This window comes from Phocoena phocoena, chromosome 7, assembly GCF_963924675.1.
Source record: "Phocoena phocoena chromosome 7, mPhoPho1.1, whole genome shotgun sequence".
NCBI lineage: Eukaryota > Metazoa > Chordata > Mammalia > Artiodactyla > Phocoenidae > Phocoena > Phocoena phocoena.
In genome coordinates, this window is record NC_089225.1 from 108,477,102 (window position 1) to 108,502,983 (window position 25,882).

The 25,882-nt window shown below is 51.9% G+C and overlaps 1 protein-coding gene across 1 annotated transcript in view; it reads left to right on the plus strand.

The window, feature by feature from the left end:
• Nucleotides 1-16,303, plus strand: part of INPP5D (inositol polyphosphate-5-phosphatase D) — a 131,291-nt gene extending 114,988 nt beyond the window's left edge. Inside the window, exons 21-27 of the mRNA XM_065880214.1 lie at nt 1,104-1,186; nt 2,294-2,381; nt 6,084-6,233; nt 7,348-7,444; nt 9,432-9,698; nt 13,590-14,193; nt 15,098-16,303. Coding sequence (XP_065736286.1) covers nt 1,104-1,186; nt 2,294-2,381; nt 6,084-6,233; nt 7,348-7,444; nt 9,432-9,698; nt 13,590-14,193; nt 15,098-15,100 — 1,292 coding nt within the window. The 3' untranslated portion in view covers nt 15,101-16,303. The remainder of the gene's footprint in view (nt 1-1,103; nt 1,187-2,293; nt 2,382-6,083; nt 6,234-7,347; nt 7,445-9,431; nt 9,699-13,589; nt 14,194-15,097) is intronic.
• The last annotated feature ends 9,579 nt before the right edge of the window (nt 16,304-25,882 follow it).

The window sequence follows — 25,882 nt, forward strand, 5'->3', positions numbered from 1 at the left end:
GAACGGGTCAGTCACTGGTGCACAGACCCCTCGGCCCCTTGTAGACAGCTGGGCAGCTGGACCCTCTCCTTGCCCCTCCGGGCAGAGTTTAGCCCACTCGAGGGTCCTCCAAGCCGGGGCTCCAACTCAACCAGAGGGTCTTGCGCAAAGGTCCAGAGCTTGTGGAAGCCAGCGCTGGGGCCAGAGCGGCTGCTGGTAATCGCTTGTTCTTGCCCGGGGTCCTCTGCTCTTTGCTACATCACAGGCATCCTTCTCAGGTGGTCTGAGCATCCAAAAGCAAACTAGAGATGGACGGCCGCCCAACAGCCAGCAGCAGTTCGCACAAACTGTTTAGGAAACACCCTTTCTAGGTGACGTTTCTAGGCATATTGTCTAAAGTTGTTCCACGGTGAGGGCATCTGTGTGGTTTCTAGCTCTCCTTGCTGAGATGGTCGGGGGTTGGGGGGCGGGGGGAGAGGCTGGCAAATCAACACCACCGAAGGAGGCATTTTGTGACGGGATGACAGATGCTTCCAGAAATTGGGAACAGGACCACCTGTGCCACCAGCTGCAGTGTTGCCCCGCCCCCTTTCCTCCTCAGACCCAGCCTGGGCTGGTGACAGATCCGCCTTCTCCAGGAAGTCTCCAGGTCCCAGTTCACCCAGGAAGGGCAGAGCACTTCCAAAAATGATGAGGATTTTTGTGCGGGTGTTTTTAATAAAATATCAAGGCATTTGCATACATTTCTATGGAAACAGCATATTAGGAAGCTTAAATTAGCATTTCAAAAGGCTGCTATCTTGAGTGGGAGAAACCGTCATGTTTCCTAATCTCCTTGCCTGTGATGTGATGATTTCTTTGTTGCCTGGTTTGTTGCAAAGTGGAGCCAAAAAGGAGGGGAATCTCTGAGTCTCCTAAAAATAATTAGACCCTGTTGGCAAATGACCATCCCGTGCACCAAAACAAAATCCCCAACAAGCCTGACTCCTAAACGGTGCTGTGGCTCCTACAGATACAAGAGGAAGGAGGGTATCTTCACTGGTCCTGGTGGGACCGCCCAAGGAGTCTTCTCTGTCCAGTTCTTGTGCTGTTTTCTGAAAGCCAGCCTTCTTATCCTCGGACAGGTTTCGTCAAGAGTCAGGAAGGAGAAAATGAAGAAGGAAGTGAAGGGGAGTTGGTAGTGAAGTTTGGCGAGACCCTTCCGAAGGTAATTCAAGAACAGGGAGGATTTTGCGTTCGTCAGCCAGCGTTGCTGGCCAGTGGCGGAGCTCTGGCCAGGCCTGACCAGAGGGGGTGGGAATCCCACGGGCCAAATGCAGAAGACGCTGCCTCTCTTTCAAGGCGGCGTATGACGCCCTTCCCAGCAGTGGTTAAACATGGGCCTGAACCTAGTGGCCCCAATATTCCTAAATGAATTTCGATTCCCCTGATGGATTGTGGAAGGGATCTAGAGGATGCCTCATCTGACCAGGTGACTTTACAGAGAAAGGACCGGAAGCAGATCCCAAAGAGGCTTGTTCATGGTCACGCGGCTGCAGTGATGTTCTGGAACTTTCTGAATGGAGATAGAGTCCATCCTGTCAGTCAGCATGCACCCAGAGGCCTGCACAAGGGGTGTCTTGGTATCTGTGGATGGAAAGGAAAGGGGCAGCCTGGGACCTTTTCATTAGGCCTTACTGTGTTGGGGTCTGCACGCGGAAGGCTTAAGGTGTGAGAAGGTCACAAGTTGTAGCCAGCATGTAGGAGTGAATCCAGGATGTGTGTCTGTCCCTCGCTGAGCCACCCTCCAACAACCCACAGGACAGTCCAGGCCCACGCGAGGGGCTCCGCTGCAGGTGGACACAGGCCTCCTCCTGCCCAGATGCAGGGCAGGCCCCATGGTGCCCCCTTCAATGCAGCTCCACCCTGGGAGGGGGCCGAGGAGAGGGCTGTACCCTGCTGGAGGGCAGGGAGTGGGGTGCGTTCAGACCTGGCTCCTGGTCCCACCAGAGTCTGTGTATCGGCCCGGTCCCATCCGCCTTGGACCTGGGGTGGGCAGAGGAAGGGCAGGGAGGCAGGGGATGAGGCATGTTTGGAGTCAGGCCCTCTCCCCAGGGCCGGGTCGCAGTGTGACAGGGTTAAGCCTGCCTTGCTGTGCAGGGTGGGCACATGGGTTCCTTCCTGCTCTCTAGGGGCAAGAAAATCAGGGATTCGAATTTGTTTAAAAAGAACGTCTACAGTCCTTTTAACCATGCGTTCCCCTCCTCTGGGCTGGCAACCCTCACCCACCTGTCCCCCACCTGTCCAAGCTAATCCTGTGTCCTTCTCTCTGCAGCTGAAGCCCATCATCTCTGACCCCGAGTACCTGCTGGACCAGCACATCCTGATAAGCATTAAGTCCTCTGACAGTGATGAATCCTACGGTAAGGGTTCCAGGACGGGGGCTGCAGGTGTCACACCTGCTGATCGAGGCCTCTGAGGTAAGGGAAGCGGTGGTATCTCCTTCACAAAAGCCCACCGGCTGCTCTGTTCCCCATCCCTGTGCTGCACAGGGACAGACACTGGAAAGCTGTCCTTCCGGCCCCATCAGGCTGCTGGGACTGACAGCAAGCAGCCACAACACCTCCCCTCTATGGAGCCTTTCCTGGGTCAGATTCCGTGCTAGGTGCTTGCACGTATTACTTGATTTATCCTGACATGACCTTGTGAAGCAGATACGATTCTCTCAGTTAGTCGATAAGTAAACCGAGGCTCAGAAAGGTGAAGTGACTTGCCTAAGTCACACAGGTCGTAACCGGCTGAGCCCTAATTTGAACCCAGGTCTTCCCGGCATTGCTCAGTGCCCAGACCAGGCAGGCTTGAGAACGCCTGTGGCCCCAGTAACTGTCCTCCTAGAGAGACACCATCTTCTGTAAAATCTTCAGCCTGTCCATGGCTCCAGGTTTGCCCTTGCGCTTGGTACATTCAGCGCAGCTAGAGCGTGGAGTGAGGGGACAGGTAGGCAGAGAGATTCTGGAGCCAGATCCATACAAGCCAGGCTAGGGGTAGATATCGTATCCTGGGGACGGAAGGGAGCCACAGAAGAGTCAGGCCAGATGGTAACATGGTCAGCTTTGCATCTTAGGAATATGTGTTTGCAGTGATCAACACAAGAGATGAGGGAGCCAGGATGAAAGTAGCGATGGTTAAAAAAAAAAAAAAAAAAAAATGGAGAGACAGGTTAAAATTGAGAGGTACTGAGAAGGGAAATTGTTTGACCACGGGAATCGGGGGAATAGGGTCGAGCATGGCCCTGAACCTGTGGTTTGAGTTGCTGGGGTTAATGTTTCCGTTTCCTGAACTGGACTGTCTGTGGTGAGTAGCAGACAAAGGAGACTAAAACGGTTCAGCCAGAGAAGTGGGAGGAACGCCAAAGACTGGGGTCGGGGACGCCGTCAGAGCTGGTCAAGACGACGTGGTTGTGATAGCAAATGTAGCCGAGGGATCCAACCAAATAAAGACCAGTGGCCTGCAGACAGAGGGACTTGGAGACTTGTGGGCTTGGGAGAGCTGTGTGCACGGCGAGGGAGTGAGCGGGGGTGGGGAGGCCGAGGGCATGAGAGACCAGGATGTGCAGCTGGGTCCAGGGAGGGTGTTTGTTTTCAATGGAAGGAATTTGAGGGGGGGTTAATGCTGATCAGTGGAAGCCGGGAAGCAGAAAGAGGCTACAGACAGGAAGGGTGCCCAGGTGTGTCTGTCACCCACGGTGCAGGCTCTGGATGTAGCTTCCATCACCACCCTCATTGCAGAGGCGGGAAAATGAAGTGACTTGTCCAAGGTCACACAGCCACTGAGTGAGTTTGACAAGCTGCTGTGTGACCTTGGACTTGAACCCAGGCAGCCCAGCTCCAGAATCTTGCCCTCCACTCCCTCCCAGTGCAGCACTGGGAAGAGGGTCCCTGCGCCAGGGCAGGGGCGGGCAGAGCCCGAGGACTGTGATGGAGCAAAGAGAGAGGATCCACGTGGGTGCCAGGGTGTCGGGATGTTTGCTGGCGGGAACACAGGCCTGACGGTTCCATTTTCTTTTCAAACACTGGAGTTCTCCCTGGTCTCCTCCTCTTGGTATTCAGACTGACAAACAGCATATCATACTGACAACTAGGAAAAAAATCATCCAGCAGTCTCATTCCTTGCTACAGCAATCATTTTTATTTTGCTTTCAAACTCCCGTGTTCCTCCACAGGCACACATAGATTTCTATGTGAAGAATTATCACAGAGACACCATTTACATTCTGCTTTCCTCACCCGGTATTCGATGATACACGTTTTCCATGATCCTCCGACACAGCCTTCATGACGGTTGCTTTAATGGCGTCATAATATTCCACGGATTTACTATATCCCCGGTTTTTAAAGTACTCCTTCCTACTGCCACTGAGGCTCTGCACCTTATTTTCGTTAGTGTTATCAACAATGCTGAGATGGATCTCTTTGTGGACACTTTTATTTTTTATTGCGGTATAGTTGATTTACAACGAGTTAGTTTCTGATGTATAGCAAAGTGATTCCGTTTTATGTGTGTGTGTATATATATATATATATATTCTTTTTCATATTGTTTTCCGTTATGGTTTATTATAGGATATTGAATATAGTTCCCTGTGCTATTCAGTAGGACCTTGCTGTTTATCCATTTTATATATAGTATCAATAGTTTACATCTGCTAATCCCAAACTCCTAATTTACCCCTCCCCCACCCCTCTTCCCCTTTGGTAAGCATAAGTTTGTTTCCTATGTGGGTCTATTGCTGTTTTGTAAATAAGTTCATTTGTATCATCTTTTAGATTCCACATAGAAGTTGTAAGTGATATCATATGATATTTGTCTCTGACTTCACTCAGTATGATAATCTCTAGGTCCGTCCTTGTTGCTGCAAATGGCATTATCTTTTTCATGGCTCAGTAGTATTCCATTGAGCATGTGTACCACATCTTTATCCATTCGTCTGTCCACGGCCATCTAGGTTGCTTCCACGTCTTGGCTATTGTAAATAGTGCTGCTATGAACATTGCGGTGCATGTATCTTTTCGAATTAGCGTTTTCTCCGGATATATGCTCAGGAGTGGGATTGCTGGATCACATGGCAACTCTTTTTAGTTTTTTTAAGGAACCTCCATACTGTTTTCCCTAGCGGCTGCACCAGTTTACATTCCCACCAACAGTGGAGGAGGGTTCTCTTTTCTTCGTTGTGGACACCCTTTTTTTCCTTTGGCTACATTTGTTATTCTTTTGGGTGGTCTCTTTAGGGCAAGTTCCCGTGTCTGCTGGCTCAAGGGTATACATATGTGTGCGGTTGTTGGTGCTCAGCACCCAGCTGATGGCTGTGAAGGCTCCGTCTTGCCTCGTGGACCTTGCCACATCCCAGTGTACAGGTTTCCCCAGATCCTTGCTGGCACTGGGTATCCTTTGCTTCTGCTTTTATTAATTTCATGTCTGTGAGGGAGTCTCTTACTGCTGCCTTAATTTGCATTTTTGATGGCTCGGCAGACTGAACTAGTTTCCATGTACTGAAATCAACCATCTATGCTTCTTTCTGTGGAAAATGTCTGTGGGGTTATCTGCCCATTTATCTGCTGGAGATTTCATTTTGAGGAGTTCAGATAAAATACCCTCTGTGTGAAGCTGGCTGCAACTAATGTTCCCACTCAGTCCTCTTTGCATTTTTGTTTTTTCTCTGTGCAGAAGTTTTAAACTTTTCTATCCTATCTGTCAGTGTTCTTTTGTCATTTCTCACACTGCTTCAAACCTTGGGAAGTTATTCCTTCCAGCAATCAGATTAGTATTTAATTCTGGTTTTCTGCCGGATTTTCTATGATTTACTTTATTTTATATCCACTAATCTGCGTGGAGTTCATTTTGCTGTAAGGTTTGAGTTGTTTTCCCCAAATTGCTGACGAGTTGTTGTTCTGAAAGTTTAGTTTCATAATCCCTGCCTTGGCCATTGTCGCAAAGGATCATCTCTGGGCGGGAGAGCTAAATCTCCAGGCCAAATGCATGGTGTTTCTCCGGGGAAATGGCAGGGCTGGGTTGCGGGGGGCGGGGGCGGGTGTCTTGACATGACTGCTGTCTCCCCACCTCCCCAGGCGAGGGCTGCATTGCTCTACGGTTAGAGGCCACGGAAACTCAGCTCCCCATCTACACGCCTCTCACCCACCACGGAGAGATGATGGGTCACTTCCAGGGGGAGATTAAGCTGCAGACCTCCCAAGGCAAGAAGAGGGAGAAGCTCTATGGTAAGTGGGCACAACCCCTCCCCTGCTCCCTCTTCAGTGCTGCTGGGTCGGGGACAGGAACGGAATAGTCTCTCTGCTGTGGCCTCAGACAGAAATGCAGCATCGGAGGGGATCTCAGAGGCAATCTGGCCCAACCCTTAGCAGGTTCGAGAATTTCCCTACAGAACCACAACACCTCACAGCCACAATCACCCTTGCCTGGCCCCAGTCTTTCTTCCTTTTCACACGGGCAAGAGGTCATTTTTTCCTTCTCCTCTTTGCTTTACTTCTTGCTCAAAAGCACTCAAATCACGATGCCTAAAATGCGTTGGGCTTTAATTTTCTACTTGATCTATGTATGAAATGATCGACTTATAAACGTTGTCTCATTTATCTCTCACCATAGCTCTGAGAGCCAGGTGCTACCCTTGTTTGGTAGATCAGGAAACTGAGGCACAGAGAGGTTAAGTGACTGGCTGAAGGTCACACACCGAGTAAGTGGCTGGCCCAAGGGGAAAGTGCAGGTTCACTCACGCAAATTCGTAAACGTGATGGGGTCCCGCCTCTCACACAAACAGTGAGACAGCAAGATGTGGGACGGTCTGACACCCCCTGCTCGTGGGAAGGCCCTGGGCCATCATGGGTGCTGCCTCCCTTGGATGGGGCTCCTCCTCTGCCCTCTGGGGGCTCCTTTCTCTAGCAGGATGTAGACCTGAGGGGGACTTGGCACCCCTGCAACCATAGCCAGAGTCAGATATGAAGACAGGGTCCCAGTTCCCCATTAAGCTCGTGAACGGGTTGGCTTTGGGCACCAAATGCTCTTGTGTTTCTTTTATTTAGATCTGCCAAGAAATATTTGTCTGTTTTATCCCTTGCTGATACCAACAAGTTGGAAATGTTGCATGAAATGACAACTCTGGGTCACACATGCCAACTCTCCTCCCTCTGGAGCCATGCAGGCATAACTAATCCATCACCGAACTCACACAAGGTCTCAGAATCTGCCCCCAGACGGCCATTATTCACTTTCCAGCCTCTGCTTGCCAGGGGAAACCTCTCTGCCATCCTGGCCCAAGCCCTGGGAGCTGGGCCCTTGCACGCTCTCACATGCTCTTTCCTGGCCCTTTTCTTGCAGACTTTGTGAAGACAGAGCGGGATGAGTCCAATGCACCCAAGTCCCTGAAGAGCCTCACCAGCCAGGACCCCATGAAGCAGTGGGAACCTGCCAACAGGTAGAGGGGAGAGGTGGGGGGGGTGTTGCCAGGGCTTCACTGCAAGCTAGCGTGGCTTTGCAGACCCAGGACTGGGAGTGGGGAACTGGAGCAGAGAGAAAGCAAGGACCCAGAGGGAAAGAAAGCGCTGGCCACGAAAAGCCTGTCATGCTTCCAGCTCCGAGGCTTCTAACCACAAACCCCTGGTGTGACTGCAACAAGGCCAGGGAGACTCTTCTGTGCTGCAGAGTTTGGTTCAGTTCAACAAACACTGGCTGAGCACTTCCAGGTGTCAGGTTCTAGAGAAACCAAGGCAAATTAGGTGGAGTCCCTGCCTTAGGAAGGTACATCCTACTAGGAAGATGCCCAGTCCGGGAGGCAGCAGCCCCAGAGATGGGCGCATGGAACAGCTGCAGTATTTCCTGAGGACCAGGGATATCAGCAGCCATGGCTCCAGGGCTAAAAGCCCCACCCTGTGACTAAGGCGGAAAAGCATTGTGGGGAAGTGCGTGCAGGCTGCTTTTGGCAGAGACTGAGCTGGGAAGAATCTGGGCATCAAAGCCTGGATTACGAGGGGGACAGCAGTCCCCAAATAGCGGGGTCACCACAGCTCACTGATACGGTCTCGAGTTCAAGCCAGTGAGGTTTGTCATGGTGTCCACGCCAGTTTACCTGCCAAGGGGGCAAAGCTGTGCCAGGTAGCCGAGCGAAATCCCAAAAGCCACCGCCAAGCCCAGCTTATTCCTCTCCTCCTTTCAGCCCCCACTACCTGTCCCTCCAGCCCTCGCCTGCCCCAGCCCCCCACCCCATGCACAGCAACTCCCACCCCCCTCCAGCCTCTGACAGTAGCCCTAGGCGTGAAACTATCCCTTTCAATCTTTTTCGCCTACTACAATCCCCTCGATGAAAGCACTGCAGCTCTCAAATGTCTGCTTGACTCCAGAATCAGGATCAGTGTAGGTCAACAAAGTATCTTCCATTGGACCAGCATTAGAATTAACACTTACTTCTGAAGCAGGCTCGATGGATGGGAGTGGGATGTGCTCAGAAACAGGCTGGCTGAGCAGATGGGAGCTGGGGAGCGTGTGTTACAACCTGGGGAGCTCCCAGATGGGAGCTGGGGAGCGTGTGTTACAACCTATATATGCAGAACTCCACTTACTAGTTAGCTCTCCTGAGAGCGCCGTCTTACAAGGAAGGACGACACTCCTGTCACCAAGAGGCAGCACGGTGTGTGTCTCAGGGTCACCTCACCAGGTCTGGGCAGCCCCTCGACAGCTGTTAGCTGACTCCCCCACAGTCGAGGCTGCAGCCTTGACCTCTGTGACCTCCATGCTCATCTTTCCAAACACCCGCATGGCTGATGCCTCACATCCATCCTGATGCCTCACAGACGTGCAAGCCGGCTATCCCAGATGGAACTCTCCATTTACCACCAACACCCTACCACCACCGACAACCCCCATAGTCACTCAGCTCTGCCGTCCATGCCAGCCTCTCATTCCATTCTGCCCACTTGCTCACAGGCCTTCAGACTGTTGCTGGGACAGGTCAACCCCTCATACTGCAGGGCCTTTGCACTTACTGCTTCTTCCCTCTCTCCCTTCTCAGAGAGGCCCTCACGGGCCACCCTACGCCCAGGTGGTCCCAACCCTAGTCTATCTCTGCTCCTTTTGTTACTGTCAGTCAGACTTGAGCAGTGTATAAATATCTCGTCTCTCAGGCACGGAGCTTGTTTTGTCTGTCTCCCCATCATACGTTGGTTCCACGAGAACAGAGACTGTGGCTATCTCATTTACAACCATATTTCCTCCTATTGTTCCTGGTGTTACCAGGCACTCAGTAACTATTTTGTTGTATGAATGAATGAACGAATGAATGAATGAATCCACCACCCCAGAAGTGAAGGAGTTGAGGAGAGCCTGAGCGGGCATCAGAGGACACTCTCCTCAGGCTGGTGCTGACCTGGAGGAGCCCTGAGGTGTGACTGTGTGTGTCTCCCCCGCAGGGTCCCTCCATGCGGTGGCTCCAGCATCACTGAAATCATCAACCCCAACTACATGGGCATGGGGGCCTTTGGGCACATGAAGCAGACCCCATCCCCCGATCAGCAGCCCACCGCCTGGAGCTACGACCAGCTGCTCAAGGACTCCTCCCTGGGGCCTGGAAGGGGGGAGAGCCCTCCGACACCGCCCTCCCAACCGCCCGTATCACCCAAGAAGTTTTCATCATCGACAGCAACACGGGGCCCCTGCCTCAGAACGCAGGAGCCAAGGTGAGCATCGTCTTCACCAAGGCCTCTCCCTTCCCTAGGTTTTCACCACCAGGAAATCTGGCCCTAGAATAGAAGCTGCGTGAGAGCAGGGATGTGCGTCCACTTTGGTCACTGACTCATCCCCGGGGCCTAGAACATAGTAGGCTCTCGAGAAGTGCTTGTAGAATCTCCGATTCTTAGCCGATTCGTGTAAACCTGAAAGGTTTTTTAAAAACAGGATTTAAAAAGTTTAAATATAGTGCCTGAGAAAAACACACTCCTGTAAAAACGACCTTCATTGAAAAATACGTTTCTGTAAGTAGTGAACCCTCGTCAACCTCCCACTCCCTGGAGGGCCCTGCAGAGCAGAGGTGGGAATTTCCACGTAGGAATGAGTCCCTCCCCAGCTCCGAGTTCCCCTCTCTCTTCTTAACCACGAGGGTTCCTGTTCCCATGCACAACCCTCCTGTCTCTCCTGTTGAGGCCAATCTGAAAAAACAGCAGCTGGGACCAGGAATTCCGAAGGGGAGGAGAACAGCCAGCCTGCAGAGGGAGGGGGTTTGGCCATGAAACTTCGGGAAAAACCCAGCGGTTAGAGAGAACTGACCTGCATCGAGAACTGGTCCAGGCATCACGTGCCTGGAGGCCCGGAGCCAGGGAGGAGCCCGCAGAGCCGCCGCCTTAACCAAGCAAACCCACGCATGCGTGCCTTGTGCAAGCAAACCCACACATGTGCGCCTTGTGCAAACGCAGGATCGGGAGCCCCCCAAGTTTCTAGTAACCACACGGTGACAGATGGAAATTTAAAGTGCAGACCTTAATTAACAGTGATTGAAGATGAACAAAATATCGTTCGCATCAGCTTCCTTTGGGGGCTGCCTGTACTGTTTATAATGACTTCAGGGCGCGGCTCTGGGCCTGTCTTCCCCTCTCTGAGGTCCTATGTTCCCCATGGCATTTTCCGTCGTGTGCTAAGAGCCAGGGAACGGCATGTTGTCAAGCACTGTTCCCCTCATCTCCCTCCACTTCCAACCCTCCCGCGCCTGGCCTGGCTGGAGTTTCTTCTGGATTGAAGGGCCATTTACAATTCTTTCTTAAGCTTTTTCTCTTAAAAAAAAAAAAAAAAAAAAAAAAAAAAAAAAAAAAAACACTGGACAGACAAATGGAAGGAGGAAGGGATGGAGGGAAGGAGGAGGCAGGGACAGGACAGGGCCTGCCCCCGAGCTCAGCCTTGTCTATCTCTGTACCTCCAGTTTTCACAATTTGTTGATAATATTGTGGACCCTGGTCTTTCCGTAAGAAACCTGGGGGAAGGAGAAGGAGCCTCAGTTTCCTCTCCTGGAAAAATGAGGACAAAAGCCACGTATGGCGGGTCCTGTGGCACCTCTTTGGCAAAGGTCACCTCTTCGGCGACCCCAGGAAACAGAGCTGTAAACAACTACAAAGAACAAGGGGACTGTTTAAGTGAAATGTTTTAAGTTCCCAAAGTAAATGTCTCTTTGTACCCTCCTAACTGGAACAGAGCATATAGCTTGGAACAAGGTGGAGAGATGTTCTCTCCGGTTTCACGGGTGACAGCTTCAGAATGGGGACGTCTGTGTAGGCAAGGGGCCCAGGCTGGGCTCTAAGCTCACTTCTCAGCAAGGAGACGATTAGAGGCAAGAAGCTGGCAGCTCCCACGCCTGCCTGCCACCCTCTTTGCTGCCCTTGACCCCCGCACTGGGCCTGAGAAAAGGCTGTGGAAGAGGGGGTATCACCAGTCCTCCTATCACTGCCCCATAAAAAAGTAAGGGACCAGCTGTCCCAGTTTGCCCAAGACTGTCTCCTTTTTTGCGCTAAGAATCCCTCATCCCAGGAAACCCCTGAATTCTGGGAAAACTGAGACGACTGGTCACCCTGGACCGAAGTCATATGGTTAGAAAGAGGGCTCTTCTCAGACCCTGCTCGGCACTTAACTCCTTTAGAGAACAGCCGACTCCAGAATCTGAGGAGTGAAATCATTGTGGCACAGGAATCAACCCTGTGCCCTGGGGATGGGTTCACTCACTCCACAGCCGTGGCTGCTATGGGAGCTGGTTTCTTTTCACCTTTGGTCAGGGAGATAAGACTTTTCAAAAGTGGTCTTCCCCAGTCTCCCTGCCCCCGCCAAGCCTTCCCCTCTCTGACAGTGACAGAAGCCCCCTCCTCGAGGGAAGACTTGCCCCATCTCCTGCTCTTTTCCCAGGGCAGCGAGCTTTGCAATCACCAAAATGCTTGCACCCGGGGTCCTCTTCCTGGCCCCGTCCCTAATTCTCTGAGGCGAGACCTCTCCTGTCTCCTCACTGAGCGTGGGCTTCAGGTGGCAGGCCACGCATTTTTCTTTTCTCCTTGCCTCTTCATCAGAAACTTCCGGTCAGTGCCATTTTCATCCTCCTGCCCCTTCCTCCCTGTGCTAACTCATAGCAAAGGTCTTTGAGGATCCAGAGGGGGTGCAGAGGCTGGCCCAAGGGAGAGGGGCAGACTTCCAAAGTCTTTGTTCAAGGCCCCAACATTTCTGGTTATATAACTGCTTCCAGGTCTTTCCAAAGAGTAATGAGCAAAAGACCAAGTCTACATGTCCCTGAGGCTAGCCTCCCCGATACCCCATATCATCTTGTCTCATTGGCACCTGTGCAAGGATGACATCTTGCCTCTGTCGGCTGCCCACGCTCACTCCCCAAAGAGTCCATTAGCCGTGGCTCTTTGGCAACTTTTGAGCAGTGTTTCAGCACACGCTCCATCAGTACGAGGCGTCACGGCCTGAACAGTTCAGTGCGTTTTCCAAGGGACCCACATTTTCTTCTCAAGAGCTTCCTTATTTTGCAGAAAGCAGAACCCAGAACACTCCCCCTGGGAAATTATGCAGTTGGCCAGAAAGTAAAATGTGTTCCCATTCCTGGTTCTCATAATTCGCTCAGCAGGAAATCACCTCCAGCAAGAGCAGTAATAAATCAGGAAACAAACAAAGGAAGCTCTCACCTACTTTGGGGACAGCATGGAGCTCCTTCTCTCTCCATAAGTCAAACAGGCATATTTTCTTGCTACTGGCTTGTTTCCTGATGCATATCTCCAGGTTGCTTCTGATTTTCAACATCAATGCTGTCCGTTTTCTCCTTCTCCCTCTGAGTGAGGACACGAAAGAAACCACACTCACCAGGCGCTCTCCGGGGAGAGGACTTTACGCAGAGGAAAGAATACTGCGTTAATAGGGAATGTCGGTCCCCTGAGCACAGATTTCGTCTGGTTCACAGCCGCCTCCTGCACCTGGGGCAGCGTCGCACACTTGGGGGGCTCCAACACGGCTGTTAAATGGAGCTCCTTGACCTGGGACCCTCGATAAGCACAAGACTTCTGTTCCCCTGCGGGTCGGAGGAGAATTTGCTGAAGACATAGAGGAGAGGCTGCGGGATTCTGGGGGGAAGCCAGGAAGGGAGGTCTGTTAGCAGCAGGGATGGGGGCACTGGCTGTGGAGGGCAGGCTGCTCCGATGAGGATGAAGCAGGTGGTTTTGGATTGGGGTGCCATGTAAGCCCCCCTCATCCCTTCAGTGAAGTCCCCCTTGCTCACCGATGCTCTTGAGTGCACAGTTTCTATGGTGGAAAATGTCCAAGGCAAGAGGTGAGGTTACCTATGAGATCATCAACATAGGAGTAACAGTTCATTCTCCTGCCTTTTAAAAAAGAGTTTTCTTTTTCATCACAGTGGAGTTCACATAACATAAAATTAAGCATAGCGTGTTTCAAGCGAGCGGCTCGGTGGCGTTGAGTACACCCACGATGTGTGCAGCCACCACGGCCATCTAGCTTCTTTATCACCCCCAAAGAACCCCCGATGCATTAAGCGGTCATTCGCCACGTGTGTTTCTTCCCTGCGCATCCTCTTTCCCACGCTCCAGGCCCGGCGATGTGGGGAAGAGCGCGGGGGAACCTTTGCCTCCGGAGGACCCGCAGCTGACCAAGCCTGAGATGTTTGAGAACCCGCTGTACGGGTCTGTGAGTGCTTTCCCTAAGCCGGCTCCCAGGAAGGAGCAGGAATCCCCCAAGATGCTGAGGAAGGAGCCCCCGCCCTGCCCGGACCCGGGAATCTTGTCGCCCAGCATCCTGCTCTCCAAAGCCCAGGAGGCCGAGGGCAGCAAGGGGACGGGCAAGCCTGCACCCGCGCCCACGCCCTTCCTCAGCCCTACGCCCCGGCTCCGCTCCTTCACCTGCTCGTCCTCCACCGCCGAGGGCCGCCCACCGGGTGGGGACAAGGGAAGCCCAGGGAAGTCCAAGGCCCCCGCCGGCTCGCAGGTCCCGGTGCCGGCCAAGAGGCCCATCAAGCCTTCCAGGTCAGAACTCAGCCAGCAGACCCCGGCGCAGCGGCCACCCCTCCCGGTCAAGAGCCCGGCCGTCCTGCACCTGCAGCACTCCAGGGGCCGTGACTACCGTGACAACGCCGAGCTCCCCCATCTCGCCAAGCACCGGCCCGAGGATGCGCCGCCCGGCCGGGCCACCATGCAGGTGCGCTCGGGGCGGAGCGGGTGCGCAAGCGCGGGCGTGTGATACGGGTGCATGTGGGTGTGCAAGCACTTGAGTGATAACCACCGTGGCCAGGAGTGCGCTCAGGTGCAGACGCACGGGTAGTGCATGCGTGTGCACGTGTGGGATACAATGACCCGGCCCAGGAGTGGGTTCCGAGAAACGGTGTCTGGGAGCTGAGAATGGGAAAGGAGGTAGAGACAGAATTTGAACCCAGCCTATCCCCAAAGTCCCTGCTACTACACTGAAAGGGTTAAAGGAGGGCCTGGGGGTAAACTCTGAGTCCTGTCGGTCAGGCCCATAGGAATAAGGCTTCGTAGGTACAAGAGCCCAGACCATTTTTATTACGTTATCATCATGAGTATTAGTACTTAAGATTTTCCAGTATTTTAGGGACTTCACACTCAATGTCCCCTTCCTTCCTACAGAATAAGATTTCTTTATGAGCAAAACTAACAGTGGTTAAGAACAGATTCCGGAGCCACACTGTCTTGGGTTTGAATCCCAGCTGTCCCACTTTCTGGCTCTGGGTCTCAGTTTATTCATCTGTAAAAAGGGGGCATCAGGGGAACCTGCCTCACAGGTTCATAGGGAGGATTACACTTTATTATATATCATTACTGTATGTTACAACTTATATGTAAAAGGTATGCATCATCCATTGCATATTGTTTCACATGTATTATATACTACTCCGTATGCATATAACATATATGCACGTATATTAGAATGCGTGTAAGTACTTAGAACAGCGTGCTGGCCCCCTTCAGCACTAGGTTAGCACTAAGCCTGCTCTAGCCCGCGGCATGCAAGGTCATGGGGACCTTTAGTTAAATCTGGCCTGGCGAGAATGCAGAGCTGACAGTCTTCTGTTTTTGTCCCACAGTGAAGCCCCTGGCGAGCTGCCAGCGAGATGGGAGCCCAAAGGAACAGCACGAAGCTGCTGGGACCCTCCCCCAGGACCCCTGTTCGCTCCTCCTACCCAGCTTCCTACGCAGGGCTTCGTCTTTTTCAGGAGAGGGTCTAGCTTCTGTGTGGTCAGCAAGGTGCACTGGCTCTGAAACTTGACACCCAAACCTGAAGTTGGAAGGAAAAACCCACCTGATGGGCACCAAACAACCCGCACACCTGGGCCCCCAGCTTGATCTTGGTACTTGGGACCCAAGAGCCTTGTTCCGGCTGCCATTTTGAAGAAAGGAACTAAAGCGCTGATTTGTGGGTAGGGATATAAATAATAATAATAATAATAATAATAATAATAATGGCTACATGTAGGGAGCACTCAGCACCTGCCAGGTACCGTGCTAAGTGCTTTATGAACATTATGACTTGAGTCTTTAGCCAACTAAAACCACATTCCCAGACCCCTCGGTTCAAAACAGTATGTCCTGAGTGGTTTGGACAAAGCATTAAAAATTAAGGCTAGTGCCCTCCTGTCGTGAGACAGCACTTGGCCTTCAGGGAGCTCTGAGGAATGAGTGGTTAATTTAGGGTACAGTGAACCTGGCCTTGTCTAGCTTCAGTGATGCAAACTGCTTTAGCTAAAGCTGCCGGGGTCCGGCAGAGCCGGCCTGGAGAACAGGGATCCCTGGGTCATCCTAGTTCTTTAGCTGGAAGAAGGAAGAATGTCAGCTCCTACTCTCGGATGAAGAGATGTGGCTTCAGCCTGGACTGGCGATGCCCAGGCTCGTGCCAGGCCCCCCATGCCCTCCTGCAGGTGGGCAGGCACCGCCAGGTCATGGAATGAGCCACACCCCGAGCCTTATCTCATCGTGCTAATAGAAGAGTCTACGCTGTTCGTTAGTTGCTCCAGAAAGCCAGCTTTCCCACCTGGCTGCCGGCGAGGGCGGGCCTCTTGGTTCCCGGCTCTCAAAGCAGTGCAGCCTTTTCTTTCCGAACTCTGTGGCTTCTGGCCCTGCTTCCTTGGTTACTAGGAGAATGGATTGGTGATGCTTGTTCTTGTGCTGCTTTTTGACATCATGAAATTAATGTAGGAAAGCAAATCCAGAAGTGCGTGTGAGTTCAGGAGGATGGGTGCGCGCCCCACATCCCCACGTGCGTCAGTCTACGTGACCAATAAATTGTACCTTTCTCACCTCCCACCCGCGTGGCATTTTTTCCTGACATTCGGCCACAGACGTGCTTCTAGGCTGTCAGGGCTGCAGAGCGGCAGCCCAGGGAGGGGAGGATATCGAGGTTCACGGTAGAGATGGGCCAGCATTGTCCTGACCAGAGGGGACGCGGTAGAAAGAGTTTGAAGTTGGGCGTGGACCAGGACCAGTGGGAGACATCACGCATCTCCGTGGGACTCCAGGCGCACCCTGCAGCCACCAGACTTCCACCAGCATTGTCCCATTGCCACCACCGCCTGCTGTCCTGCAGCCACAAGTTCCTCCTGGCTTTTGTAAGTGTTCGTTGCTGAGCTCCAGAGACAGTGAGCACATGTAAACAATCGCCAGGTTGTGGGCCTCCAGACCCCCACGTTCAGGGGCAGCTTGCACTGCTTATGGGTCAGGGGGCAGCACCCAGCCCAGAGGGCCAGTGTGGGTGCTGCCTGGCCCTGCTTCCAGGCTGCCTTGGTCTGGGCTGCTGTCCCCACCACCTCAGGCTACTCGGCCTCTGCTCCTGTTCACAGATACCAGGCCTGGACTCCAGGCAGAGCCTGAGACAGTGGTGTTCTTGGCAGCCACGGAGCAAACCATTCACTGCCCTTCAATGATAGCACGTGGAGGCCGGCAGGGGCGGGGCTGAAATCCCAGCACGACCGAGGCTCGTCATCCACTCAGGTGCGATACCCTCACCCCGAAGGCTCACTTCCTGGTCCCTACATGGAACTTGACCCGAGTCCCCAGGCACCCACCCTCTGACCCCATAGGCCAAGGGCCAAGGTGGAGGGGCAGCTGGAGATACCCAGACATCCTTTAGGCCAGCCCTTCCTACACCCGCCACCCCACAGCTGAGGACCGGGCCACTGATGGCCATGGCACGTGGGGAATCCACCACTGCCAGTGGGTGCTGGCGTGCTATGAGGGGCCTGCAACTCCCACCCCTACCTGGAATGGACACCCAGGCCCTTCTCACCATTTCTGAGGGGTCCCAGGAGAAGCGAGTCCAGGAGCAGCACTGCTCTGAGTTCCGGCGCCCTGAGCAGGTACAGCGCCCCCCTCGCCTCTCCCCCAGGCTCCAACGCCAGCTGTGTCAGCACCAAGCAGGCTTGGACTGTAATGGGATGGACAACGGGGCCCACTGTGGTACCTGGAACTGGACACTGGAAATTGTGAAATTTAAGACGTTTTCATCCTTGTCCTTTCAGCTGCTCAGCCCTGCACCCACCCTTCGAGGTCCCTGACCACGTTTCTCCCTGGGCTCTGGTCCACCACCATCTTTTGGGGCCAGATTTTTCCGCCGTGTCTGCTCTGCTCCCAATCCTGGGCCTGCCAAACACCCAATTCCCCTTCCAACAGCAGGATGAGAGGGGAACCCAGCGATCCCCACCTCTTTGTCATCTAAGTAATTTACCTCTATTTTGTTTCTGCCTTTCTTCACCAAGCTCCTTAACCAAGCAATTGAATTAATAAGATTTCCTCACAAAAGTGTCCCCTAACCCCGACAGTGAATTCCGTGTTCCCTGAGGTTACAGAAGCTGCTGGAATCACTTTTTCTTTAAGAAGCGAATTTTTCCTTCTTTGCATGACGTGAAAGCTGGTTGAAAACAGCAGGTTTTTTGGCAACAGAAAGGCATTGTTGTCCTGATGGCCTTTCCCTAATAGCAGCCCGCATTCAGCATCCCCACCGCCAGCGCAGCTGCTGCAGCTCCAAGCTGTCTGCCCAGGGACCGGGGTCAGGGGCAGCTGTGCCGCTCCTCCTTCCTGGGCTGTGATTCTTTTTCCACGCCATTTTTCCCACCCGATAGGAGGGAAATTAGTGAGTCATTCAGAAAAGCTCTCTCCCACAGCTACCTTCCCTACCCCAGCCTACAGGGTCTCTCTCTTCGCATGTCCTTAAAATAGTTTCTTTCTCTGGCAAACTAATTTCCATGGAGATCCAGCAATCTGAAGGTCTCGAAGCTTTCTGCACGGCAGCAAGCCCCAGCTCGAAGCCTTCACTCTAGCAGAAAGAAACCCTTTATCATGCAAATGTCTGGTCTCAGCCCCACAGACAGCTCACCACCACCCCCCTACCCCCCACCCCACCAGGGTCCTTTTTGGGAAACCTGCACTGTGCAGCGAACAACGCCGGCGGGTAGAGTCTGGGCAGGGACAGTCGTCTTTGTGGTCTGCACTGGTCAGCTCTTCTCGCTCAGATCCCAGCACCCAACCGCTGGGCCGGACTGGGAGTGGTTTTACACCGGTGTACACAGCTCGTGGTCTTCTCTCAACCGCGTGCCGATGGCGTGTGCTGGGCTTTGGGATCAGCACATTCATCAAGGGGGACCATGGCGGGGAGGGCTGGTATATCTTGGGCTGTGGCATCAGAAGGAATGGGGTTTAAATATCTTATCTTTCATTTCCTAAAAATATGATTTTGTACCAGGCACTTAGCTTTTCTGAGCCTCAGTCTCCTCATCTATAGAATGGGGAGGAGGGAGCCTTCGACAGGGTGTGGTTGTACGGATTTGGTGGGCTCAGGTCTGTGCCTGGCCTGTCACAGGCGTTCATTGAACCTCAGTCCCCTCCCTCTTCCTGGGAGACAAGACTGTGTGGGAGGGCCCCGTGGGGATTCTCCACACAGAGCAGGAGGAAAAGGTCCAGGCCTGCAGGGAAGTCCTGGAAGGAGGTCGGTAAAGGCCTCCCCCGTGTGGGCAAGAGTATCACTAACAAAGAAGGACGGGAGCCAAGGGGCAGGGCGAGCCTGGGCAAGCCTTGAAGACAAGAGACCTTGAGGCCAGATGCGCTAGTTGAGGCCAGGGAGACTAGTTGAGGCCAAGGGGACCAGTTGGGTCTCTTCAGCTACACAGACCGAGCTACTCCGAGAACCTGAACCAAGGGGAGTGGACCTGGAGACATGCAGGGAGCCCCTGAGCTGGCACCCGGCCGTACTCCACAGCAGTGCTGGCCGGGGCTCCTGGCCACTGGGACGAGCTGGCAGTCGTCCCGGTCACCACACAGCAGCTCCGTGACCCACGCAGTCCTGGGCTGGTCTGACGCGGTGAGACTTGGCTCCGGCACGTCTGTTTTTCCCTCCATCGGCTTCTTCCTCCATCCCTAACCAAGTAGATGACTCACAGCCCATGCTTTACCCTGCAGGGACGCGAGCAGACAGTGACACGCAGCTGTTCGTGTGTTTAGGAAGGTCAAGAGGCAAGTGAGGGACCCAGTGCAAGAGGTGAGAGGCGCTCACTCTCAGGTGCCCACCTGGACGTGCTCCACCTGGAACTTAGCGTCCCAGGGCCTTGCTTGCCTCACCCCAGCCCTGGTCTGCAGAGCAGGTGGAGGAGGGGTCACCGGATGCCAGGAGGAGTGACAGGCAGCGACACACTGACCTGCAGCTCTGGCAGGGCCCCTGGGAAGGAGTGGGGGCGGGCAGAGGGGCAGCCAGGAGAGGCCATCCTCTGCATCACGTGGAATTGGGTTTTAGTACACAGGATGTACATTGAATATTCATACCTAATTTTGAGCCTATCCCCAGAAATGGTTTGTCTCACTTCAGTTATTTTAAAAGAGCGTTCAGTGTAGGTAGTGGCTGAGAGCACAGACTCTGGAACCGGACTGTCTAGATGTGCCAAAGTGTGCCAGTCTCTGTGCCAGGCCCTGAGGATCTGTGAGGAATAAGGAAGTAGCCCCGGCTTCCAGAAGAGACAGATGCACAGGCCAGAGGTCATGTTGCCACGTGTGCGGACAACGGGCGTGTGGACAAAAGACCATGCAATGATTTCCTCCAGGGGTTGCTGGGAGAACGTTTTATGATTTAGTGTTTAGAATGATCGCCACCGTGGTGCTGAGGATCTTGGACTCTGGGGGACCCCCGGCCCCACTGCCGACCCACTTTACTTGCCGACCCAAGTACTAAGTACTTATCTAAGTACTCAGCCTGCCATTGCCTCGTTTCTTCATGTGTACAAAGGAGAGAATAATAGCATCAACCTCGTGGGTCCTTGGGAGGAGGAGAAGACCTACTAGTGATAAATGACCCTGGCTGCACGTCCACCCTCAGCAAACGCCAGTTGTGATCAACGTGCTCATCTGACAAAACCGCACAGTTCTTCACGTTTCCGTCTCAGCCTCGGATGCTACAAAGGTCACAGATGTAGAAGCTGCTGTGAGCCACTCAGAACTCCACCACTCCTGGCTTCTCAGGCCAGGTCCTGGCTCCAGATCTGATAAGCTGCATGGTGTTGGCCAGGTCACTTCTGGGAATCGCACCCAAGACACCTGGGACAGGAGAACCCAAGCCACCAAGCCTGGCCTCGGCCCCAGCGCTCAGTGCCACAGAGGCTCCATCAACACCAGTCTCCTTGCTCTTTTCCCTGGTCCTCCATGTTTTTTTCCAATTTGTCGCCGGGAATCTGTCCTGTCCAACCGTGGATGGACTCGAACAGAGCCACAGCAGGCCTGGCACAAACAAGCCTCCGTTTGCAGGTTAACTCCTGGGGAAGCTAACCCTTCTGGAGCTAAAAATAGAGAAAAGCGCTGCTCACCACAGGGCCAGGCTCTCGGCCTTAGCACCATTGACATTTGGGGCCGAATCTCTCTTTGTCGGGGGCTGTTTGTGCATTGCAGGATGTTAGCAGCACCCCAGCCTCTGCCCGCTAGATGCCAGTACGCCCCCCACACCAGACACTGCCAAATGCCCTCGGGGGAGGGGAAGGGGCAAATCACCCCCGGAGGTGAATAACTGCCATGCCACGCTTCCCCCGAGACTGTTTTTTTGGGAGATAAGAACACTAACAGCAACCACTAAAAGCAGGAAACTAGGAGAAAGGACACGCCCCCAACAAAATTATAGACGCATCACCAGGCCAGTTGGTTCCTTCCATTTCAAGGGACAAAGATGTGGAGGCCACCTCAGGGGGTGGGGTGTGCCACCAGGATGCATGGGAGGGGAGGAAGTTGCACAGCCCTGCCCCAGGGAAATAGGAGCAACAGCCCCTGAGCGGACAGGGTACAGAAGACCCTTGTGAGCCCAGCATCAGCCCTGGGGTCCCCTCCCTGATTGATGCACCAGGTTCTGCTGCTTTTTGCCTCTCCTTGGTCCACAGTCCTGGCCTCACTTGGTATACCTGACATTCAAAACTTTCAGGGAGGCCAGTTTAGGGTCAGCTAATCTCCATTAGCTGTCTTATGAGTTTGGATTCCCCAGAAACAGACTCTGAGACAAAGCTTCAAGTGCAAGGGAAGTATTTGGGAGTAACTCCCAGAAGCACTAGAGAGGGAGTAGGGAATTGAGACTAGGAAGGGAAGGAAGCCAGTAAAGGATGCTCTCAGAGCGGGTAGCCACTGTGGCCAAATGGGGCTTAACCTGCGGATGCCAGTGTGGAACACAAGCCTGTGTTATCCCATCCAAAGAGGAGAGAGCTGGGTGCCTACACACCCTCTCTCATGAGCCACAGTTAAGGGCTGCCTCTGGGGGGTGTTAATTCCTCAGCCGATAATACAGCCTATGCAGCAAAGGTAATTCCGATGATCAGAGAGCGCTCTCAGGCTTGAAGAGCCACACACGGGCGTGACGTGGGTGGGGTCCCAATGTGTCTCTTCTGCCGCCTGATAGGATCAGTGCTACCGGACAGTTCTAGGACCATGCCAGCCCACCAGCACTGGCCTCTCCTACTTTTCTTCTGTGCTGAGATTCCTGAGTGCTCAGAAAAACGTCTCTGAAGAGGCATTCAGTGTAAGTATGTCCCAAACAGTACAATGAGAGACTGAATATACACACAGATAATGGTCAGACCATGTATAAAAGTAGATCTCTGACCCACAACCTGCAGCAGCCTGCCCGGGAAACCAAGCCCAGTAACTGGCCCAGGAAGGCAGCCTGCTGTAAGCCAGACTTGGGGGAATGAGACAGCTGTCTCTGCTGACAATCCAGGAAGCCAAACAACAACTCCTGGCCCCAAACAGCCAGAATTTGATTACTAATGGACAGCTTCCCAAATGTTTGTCCCCATTTCCAACTTCAGACCAACCAGAGGAAGCCAAATATGGAGCCCTAAGCCAGCCACATAACACACCTCCCTCGTAGTTGGCCACCTCCAGCTTCCCCAGGCCCACTGTCCCCCAGCAGTCCCCACACCCGAAGTCCTCCCTTTTTCCACCAGAAAGCTTTCCCACTCCTCTGCCTGCCTGTGAGTTGCTGCCAAAACACAGGTGATGGTGGCTGAGCCCCTTGCCGTAGCCAGCTCTGAATAGATAGCCTTTACTTTTCTCATTTGATTGGTCTTTATTTCTACAATAAGTATGTCTCAAATAAGTTACACTAAAAATTTATGGGGTTTTATCTGATATTGAAATTTAACTGGGCGTCCCGAATTTTATCTGGAAATGCTAACGCTGCTTCATCTACGTGAGGATCCAAGTCAAGGCTCCATCCCCTCGGGTTGGAGGACTGCTGTGTTTCCGCAGCTGGAAGGAGGGACTTCATAAGGTATGTGTCTGTAGCAAGCAAAGAGCAGAGACAGTAAATACCACCAACTGCAGACTGTCTTCCCATCAAAAAGAACCAAGTGGAAGCTAAGGGAGTATTTGCTTTAGGGTTGAACTTTTAAACATAAATGGAAACTTAGAGCAGTAAATATTCCCTGCCAAAGATGCATTTAACTCGTAAGTTATCTAACATTAATTACCTATTGGCTGCATGACTTTGGACAAGCTACTTTACATCTCAAGGGAGAGAGGTTTTGCAATCTGAGTTCAGCCACATGAACTACCTCTTTTTAAAAAAAAACAGTCAACACTCTTCAGGGGAACATAACAGAATTCTGAGGACCTGCAACTTACCTTTCACAATATCCAGGATACGATATCATTCATCATGTCCAGGATATAATCCAAAATTGCTTTATATAAAAAGAATCTGCAAAAAAAAAGAATCTGCAAGATTCTTAGAGAAAAGATAAGAAATAGAGATCAACCCCATTCCAGATATTGGAATTAGCAGATAAAAATTTACAGCAGGGCTTCCCTGGTGGCACAGTGGTTGAGAGTCCGCCTGCCGATGCAGGGGACACGGGTTCATGCCCCCGTCCAGGAAGATCCCACGTGCCGCGGAGCGGCTGGGCCCGTGAGCCATGGCCGCTGAGCCTGCGCGTCCGGAGCCTGTGCTCCGCAATGGGAGAGGCCACAGCAGTGAGAGGCCCACATACTGCAAAAATATATATATATATATATATATATTCACAGCAGTTATTATAATTACTCCCAAGGACATAAAGGAAAATATTCCTGAAATAAATTAAGAGATAGAAAAATCTCAGCAGAAAAATAGACATTTAAAAAAGTCTACACAGAATTCTAGTTGAGTAAAAATATCCTTCAAGAATGAACATGAAATACAGACATTTGCACAGAAGAGAAAACTGAGAGAATTTGTTGCTATCAGATCTACAACCAAAAAAATGCTAAAGGAATTTTTTAGGCTAATGGGATATGATAATAGGTAGAACCTCAGTTCTTTAGGAAAGAATGAAAAGCATTGGAAATGTTAAATATATGGATAAATACAAAAGACTCTTTTCTCTTAATTTCTTTATACTGTGTAAAACAATAATTATAACATGTTATTGTAGGGTTTATAAAATATATAGACGAAATACTTATGATAATTGTAGCTTAAAGGTAGAGGAGGGTGGGAAATGGAGCTCTATGATTGCCAGGTTTAAACATTTCACATGAAGTGGTACAATATTAACTCTGAATAGACCGTGAAGTGTTAAAAGATGTGTTTTAATCTCTAGAACAACCACCAAAGAAGGGGATTCTGAGGGAGCTATGTGTCTTCCAGTGGCCTCCAATTCCACCTCCATATTTCTTCCATATTTCTGGGTTTTGATCCTTTTCTGTCCCTTGCTGGTCCCTACCCGAGTTCATTCACTCGGCAAAACACCACCCATGAGTGAAAGCCCATGTGTAAGACGGACTTCACTGAAATTTGGGGGCAGTGTTTTGTGGCCACATCACAGACAACGATTTCCAAATAACTGTTATACATCTTTGTTCTTAAAATTCTTCAGTCACCTGGCCACCCGAACTTTCTCTCTGAGCTACTTTCTCTGGGGTGCCCCGCACCCTGCACTGGCCCTCCCTCTGCTCGGAACTCTCCACAGCCTTCTCATTTCGTCCTATGGAACCACACGGTCCTCCGTTGCATTCACAGCCCATCCTCGCCATGATTTGGGGGTCACTGCTTCACAATAGCCGTGACCTTGCAAGGTGCAAGAAGCTAGTTTTCCCTTTGAAAAATTCCACTACTAACTTTTAGACACGTTTTCCTCTTTTTTACATATAGATACACAACTGAGCTGTCTCCTAGCTCCCTTCTCTATTAAATAGAACAGACAAACTCCAATCCAAACTTGCATCGTCCACTCATCCAGGTTCTGAGCCAAAGAAACCTGCCCTCGACAGCCATTGTTACTGAAGTAACTTCTCCGGGGCCCCATGCCCCACTCCACCTGGCTTATTTGCTCTGCCAGAATATAAATTTATGAAGCATGTCCCACATGCTAGGCACACAGTGCTTGTCATAATATTGTCATAATATTACATATGTAACTCTCCCTAAGAGGGGTTTTTCGGCAGGCTGCTAAGCGTATAAAAAATCTTCTCTCCATGTCATCTCCTTGTTACTGATGGACACTGGGCCACCTTAAGGCCAGTTTGAGAAACCTTAGTCTGACCGTTGCAGTCATCCGTTGCCACATAATGAACCACTCCAAAACTCGATGGCTTAAAAGAGCGACGACACTTATTTGGCTCATAAATCTGCAATTCGGGCAGGGCTTGTCGGGGACAGCAGAAAACTGCTTTAAAATCCTCAGTGCCATTCTCCCCTACCCTCTCCACTTCCTGGTCCTCTCCTCTCTCCCCCTCGCCCTCCTTCCCCTCTCCACCACCCACCTCTACACCCATCCTTCCTCACTCCCCTCTCTCTGCCCTAGTTCATGCAATCCCTTTTTTATCAAGTTAAATTTAGACTCTCACGTTTTTCCTTTCCCCATGGTCCGTTTCTATCTTTCCTCAATGGAACCAACAAAATTTTTCCTCGTTAGGAAGGTGGAAGAGGGTGGGTCGTCACTCTTTAATATTTTTCATATATATATATATATTTGAAAATAAACCGAAAATTTTAATTCAGTAATTATATTTGCAAATTAACCTAGTATTTTGGGTAGACTAGACATCTTTGGATGTGCATAACCCATGATCGTAAATAGAGGCACCTGAACGTATAGGCTATGGCACACTCAAGAGAGACATTAATGAAGAGATTATAGGGGTGCAGGCATCGAAGAGAGCTAGCAAAGGATGTTGAGGCACCCAGGGATTAGCAACAGCAGAAAGCCATCACTACCCATAGATCTGAAGCGGCGTGGTGTTACCCAAGGCAGTGAGAGCTTGAGCCGGAAGAGGGGTCCCTGTCAGAAGCTATAGTCACAAAAAACAAAACGAACCAACAACAACAAAAAACCCCACCAATAACAACAAAGAAGGGCATGGGTTAAAAGCACCTTGACTTC